The sequence below is a fragment of the Lipotes vexillifer genome, unplaced genomic scaffold, assembly GCF_000442215.2.
Source record: "Lipotes vexillifer unplaced genomic scaffold, Lipotes_vexillifer_v1.1 scaffold491, whole genome shotgun sequence".
In the NCBI taxonomy this organism is placed as follows: Eukaryota; Metazoa; Chordata; class Mammalia; order Artiodactyla; family Lipotidae; genus Lipotes; species Lipotes vexillifer.
The window spans coordinates 861,020-871,782 of NW_006770548.1; the positions used below are offsets into that span (position 1 = coordinate 861,020).

The window sequence follows — 10,763 nt, forward strand, 5'->3', positions numbered from 1 at the left end:
TTCCTGCTCCACACCACCACCTATCCCGTATCTTCTCCATTTTTTTCATTCATTTAAGAACTCAGTCTCCACTCCATGCGAACACGAGGTGGCTTAGGAGCTGTTCCCATCCTCAAGAAAGCTCCTACTCACTTCTACAAATAAGAGATGCACAGCATTTTACAAAAACTAAATCTGTGGGTTTGTTACAATGCACGTGTACATCCACAATTCTACATCTGTGCATGCACACAACACAGGCCTGGCCTCTGGTGAAGAGCAGGGCTCCTATGGCTCCCTGGGGTTTTTCTGGCTCTGGGGGCCTTGTGCAGGGATTCACCAGATAGGCATTCACTCAGAAGAGGTCAAGTCCACATGACTCCTCCCAGAAAAGCCATCCAGAGATCTCTTTCCCCCGCTACCCTGCTAAAACCCATAATTGAGGAGGCTGACTTTTCTGACCTGCATCCTCAGGAGGGACAGCAGGAAGCCCTAAGCCCAGGGGAGATGCAGGACTTTAGGAGCCTCACCTTGAAAGCCAGATGCTCCACAAAGTAGCCTGCCCCGTTGTTCTTCTCAGTCTCATAACGGCTGCCAGCATCAATCCACACCCCCACCTGGACAAGAAACCACCAACAAAGGTAACAAACAAACCACCTCAGCCCCCCTTACACCCCACCCTGCATGACTCAGCACAAGCCCCAGACAGTGGCTCACAGTCCCACGCTGGGGAAGAACTTCTCAGCAGGACCCCTGTGCTTAGAGGCACAGGGCACCAGCTGAATGCCTGCAGTCACACTGCATCACCTCTCCTCCCTGCTCTATTTCCTGACTGGTTATCGAGACTCGCAGGGAAGCTTCAAACCAGGCACGTTCACCTGTCCCATCACCACAGGAAGTTCTTAAATTCAACCTCACTTTTCAGTTGATTCTTTGTTTCTTCTAGGCAAGCAACTAACCATTTGAAAACAACTTCTTTTCTCCTTCCTAAAAATTATACCCTGCCTTTGTTCTGGTGATTGTGTCCTTTCGCCATTAAAGGAGAGGCTATTGGCTTAAACACTGAACATTTTATCATAAGTAGCCTTCGTTCACACTTAAAAAAAAGTTTTAAACAGAGCTAGACACCTAACACTGCCAAGTGTCTCCTTGGCACCCAATGAGAGAATCTTATAATTTTCTTAATAGCCTCCTGGTGTGCTATGAAACACAAACCACACTACTCACCCCCATGGTGACATAGACCTAATCTTTTAATTTACTATTTGTTTCATAGACCTAATCTTTTAATTTACTATTTGTTTCATAGCTGACTTAAAATGTTCACATCTACTCTCCTAAGACATGTTGATATATGTACTATATGTCATAAATTCTTTACATGAACACCTATTACACATCTAACATCTTTGAAAGATACATTTTACAAACCATGGTATCCTTTGATTATAACTGGCAGCATTCTTTTCCTGCCACTAGAGCACAGTGATGCTCCTTACAATCTAGAGCATCTTAGTGTCCATGAAATACAGCATTCTCTACCAAGCTTCCTTAACAGGCTGTGGGTTGGCTTATACAGGTGCCATGTAATAAGGAAGTTGCCCATCACCTTTTGTTGTGTTCAGTAACAACTTACATCACAGGACGTTATTTGTTCCTGGAAAACTGAAAGAATTTACCAATAAAACCACTTGAAGTTTGGGGTGGGGAGGAGACGGTTCGCTTCTTGAGAATCTTCTCTGTTTATCTAGCCAAGACTTCTATCTTTGAGTGAATTTTGAGGAAAATTATCCATTTAACTAGAATTTTCTAGTTGATTTCTTCTGCAATACATTTCCAGTCTAGGCAAGGGATTATGACTTTGGGCTGAGGCTGGCAGTCACCTAATGTCTCTGAACCCCATTTTCCTCATTGAAGGATCACTTCTCTCATATGGGCTGCTGAAGAAAAAGCTGAAAAAAGACTTGGCCTCCTGATTGGCAAGCATCACACGCTAAGTAAGTGTTGGGTACGGTGAGGATTGCCCCCAAGAAGTCAAGGCGTGGCTAGGGTAGGGATTGGGGTAGGAGGGTCAATCCTGAGGTGGCTGAGAGGAGTCTGATCCAAACCACAGAGCACTTGAGCCCAAGGTCACACCCCGACTTGGGAAAAGAGACCATGCCCAATATTGAGGTGCACTCCCGACAGCGGACCCACTCACCGTGCAGGTAGGCTGGGAGGACTGCTCCGAGGCCACTCGCAGCCCGTTGTCCAGCTGGCTGACCTGCGTCTCCGGCACGCTCAGCAGGGCCTGGGCGTAGGTGGCGACGCCCCGCAAGACAGGCGACCTCAGCAGGGCCGGCTGCTGGAAAGGGGCGACCAGGACTGAGGATTAGATTGGAGGATCGCTCCTCAGCTCTCAGGCCTGCAGTGGGATCCCCGTCCCCGCCCCCAGGCCAGCCGCGAGACTCCCATGCGTGCCCTCGGCCGTGACCTTCCCAAGGCCCTGACCCCGCGACCTCCCCATTCTCGACCCGCCACCGCTAACAGCCCGCTCCCTTCTGCGTTCCAAAGACTCGCTCCCCATAGCTCTGCGCTCTCGCTGACACCTCACCGAGCGGCGGCTGCGCACCAGCACTCGCGTCCCGGCGCTGGCCGCCCGGCAAACCGCGGAAGCCGCCATCTTCTGGCTCCAGTGGACGCTGAGCCGCGCCACGCATGCGTAGAGTGGACGCAGCGTCGCGCGAGGCGCAGGCGCAGTACCGCAGACTTGGCGCTCGGCTGCTCCCTGGCGGACGACGCCGCGGATATTCATTCTCTGCTGGTCGTTGGTTCTTGTCTTCGCGTCCCTGGGTACCACTGCGCATTAATCCATTTGGCTAGTCATCGTCTTGCGCGGGTCTGTTCTGGATCCAGTCCGTCTTCCCTCTTCCCCCGTGGTGGTGGCGTGGGGGTCAGAGTGCGCGATGTTTCTCGCGAACAGTGGGAGCCTCGACTCCACTGAGTGCTCAGAGCCGCCCGGCGGGCGGGGAGCGCAGCCACAGCATGTTTGCGAATCGCAACCCCAGGGCTAAACCACCAGGGTGGAACCTGGGACTACGAGGCTGCTGCTGAAAGTCACGGTTTTCTCTTTAAAGGAATGGAGAAAGTTCAGACGGTTGACATGGAAAGAATTTAGCAATATATTGCTAAGAAAAAAGGAACAGTTTTAGAGACTAATTTGTGAAAAGGATTCCTTGTTTGGAAAACAAAACACACACAAAACGAAGTGCTTTTTATAATAGGCTACATAGAAAAAAATCCAGAGGAACTCACTCTAAACTCTCATTCAGGTGACTTACAGAAAATGAATTCAGGGCAAGGGAAAAGAGGCTACCATTTTTACACTTCTGTATTATTTTAATACATAATTTAAAATTTTTAGGGAATTCCTTGGCGGTCCAGTGGTTAGGACTCTGCGCTTTCACTGCAGTGGCCCGGTTTCAATTCCTAGTTGGGGAACTAAGATCCTGCAAGCCGCGGGTCTCATCCAAAAATAAAAAAGTAAAATAAAAATAAATTTTTTACAAAAAATGTTTGTTGCTTTTGAAATAATAGCATATTTCTGAACTGTACTTCCTTCTACAGGTATAGGAGGTTTTCTGTGATCTTTCAAAATATCACTCAAAACTTTTATAAAAATCAGACAGAAGATGCTTAAGTGTGCACTGATAAATATTTTGTGAACTAAAATTATGATCTTGACATGAAAAAATAAAGTGAAATAGAATCTCCTAATTAGTTTTTTAAAAACTAGTTTTTAGAACCGTTTTATATTTACAGAAGAATTGAGCAGATGGTACAGAATTTCCCATATATCCCTGCCCACATACAGGCATGCACAGTTATTCCTATTAATAGCTTACCTTATTGTTACATATTGATACATTTGTCACAATTAATGAACCAATACTGACGTATTATTATTAACTAAAGTCCATAGTTTATTCAGATTCCCTTAGTTTTAGTTTTTACCTAATATCCTTTTTCGTTCTAGGATCCTATCCAGGATACCACATTCCATTTTGTTGTCATGTCTCCTTAGACTCCTCTTGCCTGTGACACAAGCTCTTCCAGTGACCAGCGCATTGTGCACCTTCCTTCTAGCAGAGCTCCCCCAAAGAGCTCACTGCCTCCAGTTCCTCTCCTCCCACTCGTTCCCAAACCCACTCCAATCCCATCCCCAATTCATTCCTCCAAAACCACACTTGTAAAGGTAACCAATGAGCTCCATGTTGCTAAATCTCATGGCCAGTGCTCGGTTTTGTTTAAAGTGATTGGCCACTTTTTCCTCCTTAGAGCCTCATCCCTTCTCCACCTTTAGTTTCCCATGCTCTCCTGTTCTTGTCCTACCTCCCTGTACATCTCAATTAAACATGCTAAAGCTGGGACTTCCCTGGCGGTCCAGTGGTTTGCACTCCGCACTTCAAGTGCAGGGGGCGCGGGTTCGATCTCTGGTTGGGGAACTAAGATAGTGCATGCTGTGCAGCACGGCCGGGGTGGGGGGAAAAAAAATGCTAAACTTGAACTCTTTACTTTCCCTCCCAAACCTGTTCCTCCCATAATTGTCTTCATCTCAGTAAATGACACTTCCATTAACCAAGTTGCTCAGGCTGAAAATCTAGGAGTCATCCTTGACTCTTCTCTCTCAAAATCCACACCCAATCTTTTAGCAAATCCAATAATTTCTAATCCAGTTACCTATCCCCCCCTTTCCCCACCCCATTGCTACCCTGGGGTGAGAAGGGAAGGACAATGAGACAACCAGGAAGTGTGATGTGGTCGATGCCCAGGGTCGGATATGTTTCAAGAGATTGGTCAAAAAGGAAATGCTGCTAAAAGGTCAAGTACAAGCAGTGGTCATTGCAATGATTTGGCAAGAGTCTTTGATGACTCATTGATCTTCTGGAATTTACTTGGCCTATGGGGTGAGGTGAGACCAAAATACCCTTTTTCCCCCTAAATTGCAAACTGAATTTTGTTTGTAACAATCCTTGACCAGGCCTCATTTCTCTATCCATCTCTGAGACTCCCTTTATTCCCCCCAGAGAGTCTCAAAACTGTAAGAGCAGGTCCATGCAGGCTGCCTGAGAGGGCTCTGGCACTCACCTTACTCTCCTCACTCAGTATTTGATATACACTTCAGTTTATTCTTCTAGATATTTTTTCTTTTATTTTAATTTTAGTTTTTAAATTGTGCTAACATATACATAACATTTAGCACCTTAACCACTATTACATCTTAACATTATACAGTTCGGTGGTATTAATTACATTCAAAATGTCGTGCAGGGAATTCCCTGGCAGTCCAGTGGTTAGGACTCAGCACTTTCACTGCTGGGGCCCGGGTTCAATCCCTGGCCAGGGAACTAAGATACCGCAAGCCTCATAGTGCAGCCAAAAAAAAAAAAAAAAAGTTGTGCAACCATTATCACTATCTAGTCTACTTTCAAAACTTTTTCCTCATCTCAAACAGAAATTCTATATCCATTAAGCAATAACTCGCCATTTCCCCCTTCCTCAAATCTCTGACAACCTCTATTCTACTTTCTGTCTCTATGAACTTGACTGTTCTAGGTACCTCATATAACCGGGATCATAGAGTTTTGTTGTTAAAAAAATAAAAGGCCCAAAATAGAGTTGCTTATGCTAAGCCCCATGCCACCAAACCAAGTCTTAATTTTAGTTGGGCTCTCCCAGAAATGGAATCTTAAACCAGTCAATCAGGAATCTCCTGATCAACACTATTTGATCAGGTCATCTGCCTGTTATACTGTGACATCCCCTAAAGGAAAGTAACTTTGCAATAACCAACCTGCTTTTTTTTGCCTACTATAGTATCCTTGTTCCCACTCCCTTTTGCCTATCAAAATCTTTCTTTCTTTCTTTCTTTTTTTTGCGGTACGCGGGCCTCTCACTGCTGTGGCCTCTCCTGTTGCAGAGCACAGGCTCTGGACACGCAGGCTCAGCGGCCATGGCTCACGGGCCTAGCCACCCCGCGGCATGTGGGATCTTCCTGGACCAGGGCACGAACCCGTGTCCTCTGCATCGGCAGGCGGGCTCTCAACCACTGAGCCACCAGGGAAGCCCAGAATCTTTTGTTTTTGTTCAGCACCTTGGAGTTCTTTTCTACCTGCTAGATTGGATGTGCCTGATTTGAATCAATTTTTGCTCAAATAACTTAAAAATTTTAAACATGCCTCAGTTTATCTTTCAACATTGTCCCTTTATCGTTGGTTTATTTCACTTAGCATGATGTTTATCTATTTATCTGTTGGTGGACATGGGCTGTTTCTACCTTTTGGCTATTGTGAATAATGCTACAATGAACACTCACTGGCATACGAGCATCTGTTTGAGGAGCTGCTTTCAATTATTTTGGTATTTACTTAGGAGGGGAATTGCTGGATCATATGGTAATTATATTTTTAGCTTTTTGAGGAACCACCAAGCAGTTTTCTGTAGTGGCTGTACCATTTTACATTCCTGCCAGCAATGCAAAAGTGTTCTAATTTCTCTACATTCCCACCAATGGGGGTGACATATCTCGTGGTTTTGATTTGTATTTCCATAATGACTAGTGATGTTAAGCATCTTTTCATGTGGTTATTGGCCATTTGTATAACTTCTTTAGACAATGTCTGTTCAAGTCCTTTGCCCATTTTTGAATTTGTTTGTTTTTTTGTTGTTGAGTTGTAGGAATTCTTTAGGTATTCTGGATATTAGTCCCTCCTTAGATATGTGATTTGCAAATATTTTCTCCCATTTTGTGAGCTTTTTACTCTCTTAATAGTGTTCTATGATGCACAAATTTTTTATTTTGATGAAGTCCAATTTATCTATTTTTTCTTTTGTTACCTGTTCTTTTAATGTCATACTTAAGAAATCATTGCCTTCTCCAAGATTTTGAAAATTTCCATCTATGTTTTCTTCTAAAAGTTTTATAGTTTTAACTTTTAAATTTAAATCTTTGATCCTTTTTACTTAATTTTGTATATGATGTAAGGTAAGGGTCCAACTTCATTCTTTTGCATATGGATATTCAGTTTTCTCAGCACCATTTTTTGAAAAGACTATCTTTTCCCCATTAAATGGTCTTTGCATTCTTGTTGAAAATCAACCGAATATATATGTGAAGGTTTATTTCTGGGCTTTCTACTCTATTTCATTGGTCTATATGTCTATTCCTATGCCAGCACCACACTGTTTTGATTACAGTGCCTTTGTAGTACATTTTGGAAATCAGAAAGTTTGAGTCCTCCAACTTTGTTCTTCTTTTCCAAGATCGTTTTGGCTATTCAGGGTCCCTTGAGATTCCATATAAATTTTAGGATGGGTTTTTCTATTTCTCTTATAAAACACCACTGGGATTTTCACTGGGATTACACTGAATCTGTACACCACTTTGGGTAGTATTGCCATTTTAACAGTATTAAGTCCTCCAATCAAAAAACATGGAATGTCTTTCTATTTATTCAGGTCTTTTAAAATTTCTTTCAGCAATGTTTTTCAGCAAGAAGAAATCAGGTGGCACCTTCAGCACTTCACTTGGAAATTTTTTCTGCTAAATATTAAAGTTCATCATTTACAAGTTCTGCTTTCCATCCAAATACAGGTTATGATTCCACTAAGCTTCCCACAACTATTTAACAAAGATTCCTTTTACTCCTGGTTTCCAATAACATGTTCCTAATTTTCTTCTGAGCCCTCAATGGCAGCATTCTTAATGTCCAAATTTCTGCTAACAGTTGTTTGAAGGTAGTTTTGACTTTTTCTATTATGCTCCCTGACATTTTCCAGCCTTTGCTCACTGCCCAATTCCAAAGCCATTTCCACATTTTTAGGTTTTGTTACAGCAGTACCTCTCACTCTTGATACCAACACTTAGTAGTTTTCTATTGCTGCCATAACAAATCACCATAGACTTAATGGCTTAGAACAAAACAAATTTATTATCTCACAGTTCTGTAGGCCCAAAATCCAACATGGATGTCATTGGGCTAAAATCAAGACATTAGCAGGGCTGTGTTTCTTTCTGGAGGCTCTAGGGGAGAATGTGTCCTTGGTCATTCAGGTTATTGGCAGAAGTTAGATCATAGTGGTTGAAGGACTGAGGTTTCTGTTTTCTTGCTGGCTATCACCCAAGGGTCATTCCCAGCTTCTAGAGGCCATCTGAATTCCTTGGATCTTTGGGTGGTGGAAGATCTCTTCTACCACCTTCAAAGCCAGCAGCAGAGGATTATTAGTACCTCTCACACTTTGAATCCAACCAACTCTCCTGCCCTCCTCTTCCACTTTTAAGGGCTCATGAAATTACACTGGGCCCACCAAAATAATCCAGAATAATCTTCCCATTTTAATGTCTTTAACTTAATTCCATCTGCAAAATCCTCTTTGCCATGTACTGTAAAATATTCACAGACTCCAAGGACATCTTGAGGGCCATTATCCTGCCTACCACAGCCTCCCTAGGAGACACCAACTCCTGTCCCTTCCAAGCCTGCCCTCTCCTGTGTTCCAGAATTCCTTCTTTCCCCTGAAATCCTGACCACCTTATAGTTCATGGAACAGGTCAAGGTCTCTTTCCCCACCTGGCCCTTGTATGTGCTTATCCTTCTGACTGGAGCACTCTCCCCCTCCTCTCATCACCCCACTCATCCTTCAGGTCCCAGCAGTCAGCCCACACGTGCCCTACTCCAACTGGCTCAGCACAACTCTCTGCAGAGGAATTGAGTTTTTGAGTCTGCTTCATCACCACCTCTACCCTCCCCTATTTGTGAGTGGGTGAGGGAGGAGCCTGTTCTGTTCATCAGCAGATCCTGATGCCTATGGTAGAAGGAAGGGAGGAAGCAGGTGAGGGCCCCTTTGGGGAGGTTCAGCCCTCATCCCACTTCCAGGGGCTTTAGAGCGAGGGCCACTTAGGTGCCAAAGCATGTTTGAGATGTCACAAAGATGAAGGCAGCCAGGGCCCTCCCTCTACCCCCAGCCCCAGCTCAGGCCCCGCAGGCTCAACCAGGAGCCCTAGCTCCTGACTCGGCCAGGTGGTCACCTCTGGGCTGCCCTCTCTGGACCACCCACATCTGCCCTGATGGCCAAGTCTTCTCCCACCACACTGGGGGCCCCTGAGGAGCCCTAGAGGAGCAGTTGTATTTATGAGTGGGATCCCTAGAGAGGAGTGGTCAGTTGGTGTGGGCAATGGAGCAGGGTGAGCCAGCCTGGGCCCCACCTGCCCAGCCATCGATGGGCACCGAGGCCTTGATGGGTGTGCTGGCTCTAAAAGTAGAAAAGGGGCACAGGGTCCAGACAGGCCTGGAGAGAATAAGACACACAGACCTGAGCCTGGCCCAGAGCCTCAGGCCATCCCCATCCCAAAAAGCCACCAGGCAAAGAGAGGAGTATGTTGGGTCACCCACTCTGGGCAGGAGTCCCCTTTATTTGGGTTCGCTGCTGGGTGGCTAGACGCTGCAGATGGCCCTCAATATGGACCAGGAGGGTATCCAGCATATGCAGAACCCCAAGGAGTAGGGCACGGTCTGAGATCAGGGCCCGTTGTTTCCAGGGTGCACAGGGGTTAGCCATCACCTGTGGATGCTGAGGATAGGACCAAAAGGCAGGAGTGAGAACAGAGGAACAGGACACAGGTGTGGTGGGAAAGGGGACTTAGGGTGATGGAGGATCGTGGCGGGCCTGTTGTGGCCTAGTATGGTCATGGGGCCCATGGAGGCTGGATGAGGAATAGGGATATTAAAGAAGGAGGATGGGGCAGGGTACTACCCATGGGAAATGGCCAGGGACTGTTGGGTGTGGACAGATATAGGGACCCTGGGGTGTGAGTGATGGGGGAGGGGCAGGGGGAGGGGCAGCAGGAGGCCCAGAAGACATGAGTGGGAGGATGGGTAGAGAATTATGAGCTCACTGGGTATGAACAGAGGTAGGAGGCTGTGGGGACACAGCAGTGCCATGCTCACCTCACTCTTAGTGGCCTGTGAGCGCCGCCGTTGCATCACCGCACGGCTGAGCATCAGCATCATGGTAGTGGCGACGGTGACCCCAGCCACTGGGTAGAAGCGGTTCACCCCCAGGCCCATCCAATGGCCAGGACACCCCAGGCTGCCCTTGCAACCCTCCAGGCTGTTCGGCTGGCACCCCCAGGGCTGTAAGTCCAGCCCCACCTGGTACCACAGGGGCCGTGACCAGGTGTCGGTGCGGACAGGCAATGCTAGCAGAAGCAGCCATGGCAGGAAGGGCTGTGCGTGCAGCATGGCTGCTGCCAGTACTAGGGGCCGGAACCTGGGCGCCTGGCAACGGGCAAACACTCCTCCCCCAGGGGCAGGTGAGGCAGTAGGTTCCAGCTGGGCCCATGGCTTTCAGGAGGGGTGGCCTGGCCAGAAAATATGGGGCGGGGTGGGTGGGGCGGGATTCCAGGGTGGGGAGGAGGGCAGGCTTGGGGCCTAGGAATGAAAGAATGCCTCCTTCCCCCTCTCCCTCCTCCTCATCTAATATACATCTAACATGCTCTCCACCAGTGGCAGCACCAACCACAGGCCAACCAAGCTAAGCACACAGAGCTGCTCCCTGCTCCCCTATGCCCAGACTCAGCCCCATGGTCCACATCGCAGCACAGTGAGCACTCAAAAATGTGGGTGCACACTCTGAATAAAGCCTGAAGGCTCACCCTGGCCTGTGAGGTGCTCTGTGCTCTGGTCTCCCCTCCTGCCTCTTGTAGGCCTCCCTGGTGTTCCTTGAACACACCTGCTGTTCCCTAC

At 46.9% G+C, this 10,763-nt stretch overlaps 2 protein-coding genes and 1 non-coding gene across 3 annotated transcripts in view; 1 reads left to right on the plus strand and 2 right to left on the minus strand.

Annotated features, from left to right (window-relative positions):
- The window catches only part of UQCRC1 (ubiquinol-cytochrome c reductase core protein 1), an 8,920-nt gene extending 6,238 nt beyond the window's left edge, over positions 1–2,682 (minus strand). Inside the window, exons 1-3 of the mRNA XM_007446162.1 lie at positions 2,573–2,682; positions 2,180–2,320; positions 510–596 (exon numbers count right to left, since the gene is read on the minus strand). Of these exons, the coding sequence (XP_007446224.1) occupies positions 510–596; positions 2,180–2,320; positions 2,573–2,641 (297 nt within the window). The 5' untranslated portion in view covers positions 2,642–2,682. The remainder of the gene's footprint in view (positions 1–509; positions 597–2,179; positions 2,321–2,572) is intronic.
- Positions 2,683–5,294: 2,612 nt separating this feature from the next.
- Positions 5,295–5,366, plus strand: TRNAE-UUC (transfer RNA glutamic acid (anticodon UUC)). The gene has a single exon. It is a non-coding gene; the product is annotated as a tRNA-Glu (tRNA).
- Positions 5,367–9,380: 4,014 nt separating this feature from the next.
- TMEM89 (transmembrane protein 89) lies at positions 9,381–10,266 on the minus strand. Its single transcript, XM_007446163.1, has 2 exons — positions 9,966–10,266; positions 9,381–9,588 (listed from the first exon to the last, which is right to left on the minus strand). The coding sequence occupies exons 1-2, from the start codon at positions 10,257–10,259 to the stop codon at positions 9,403–9,405; spliced, it is 480 nt and encodes a 159-aa protein (XP_007446225.1). The 5' UTR covers positions 10,260–10,266; the 3' UTR covers positions 9,381–9,402.
- Between the last annotated feature and the right edge of the window lie 497 nt (positions 10,267–10,763).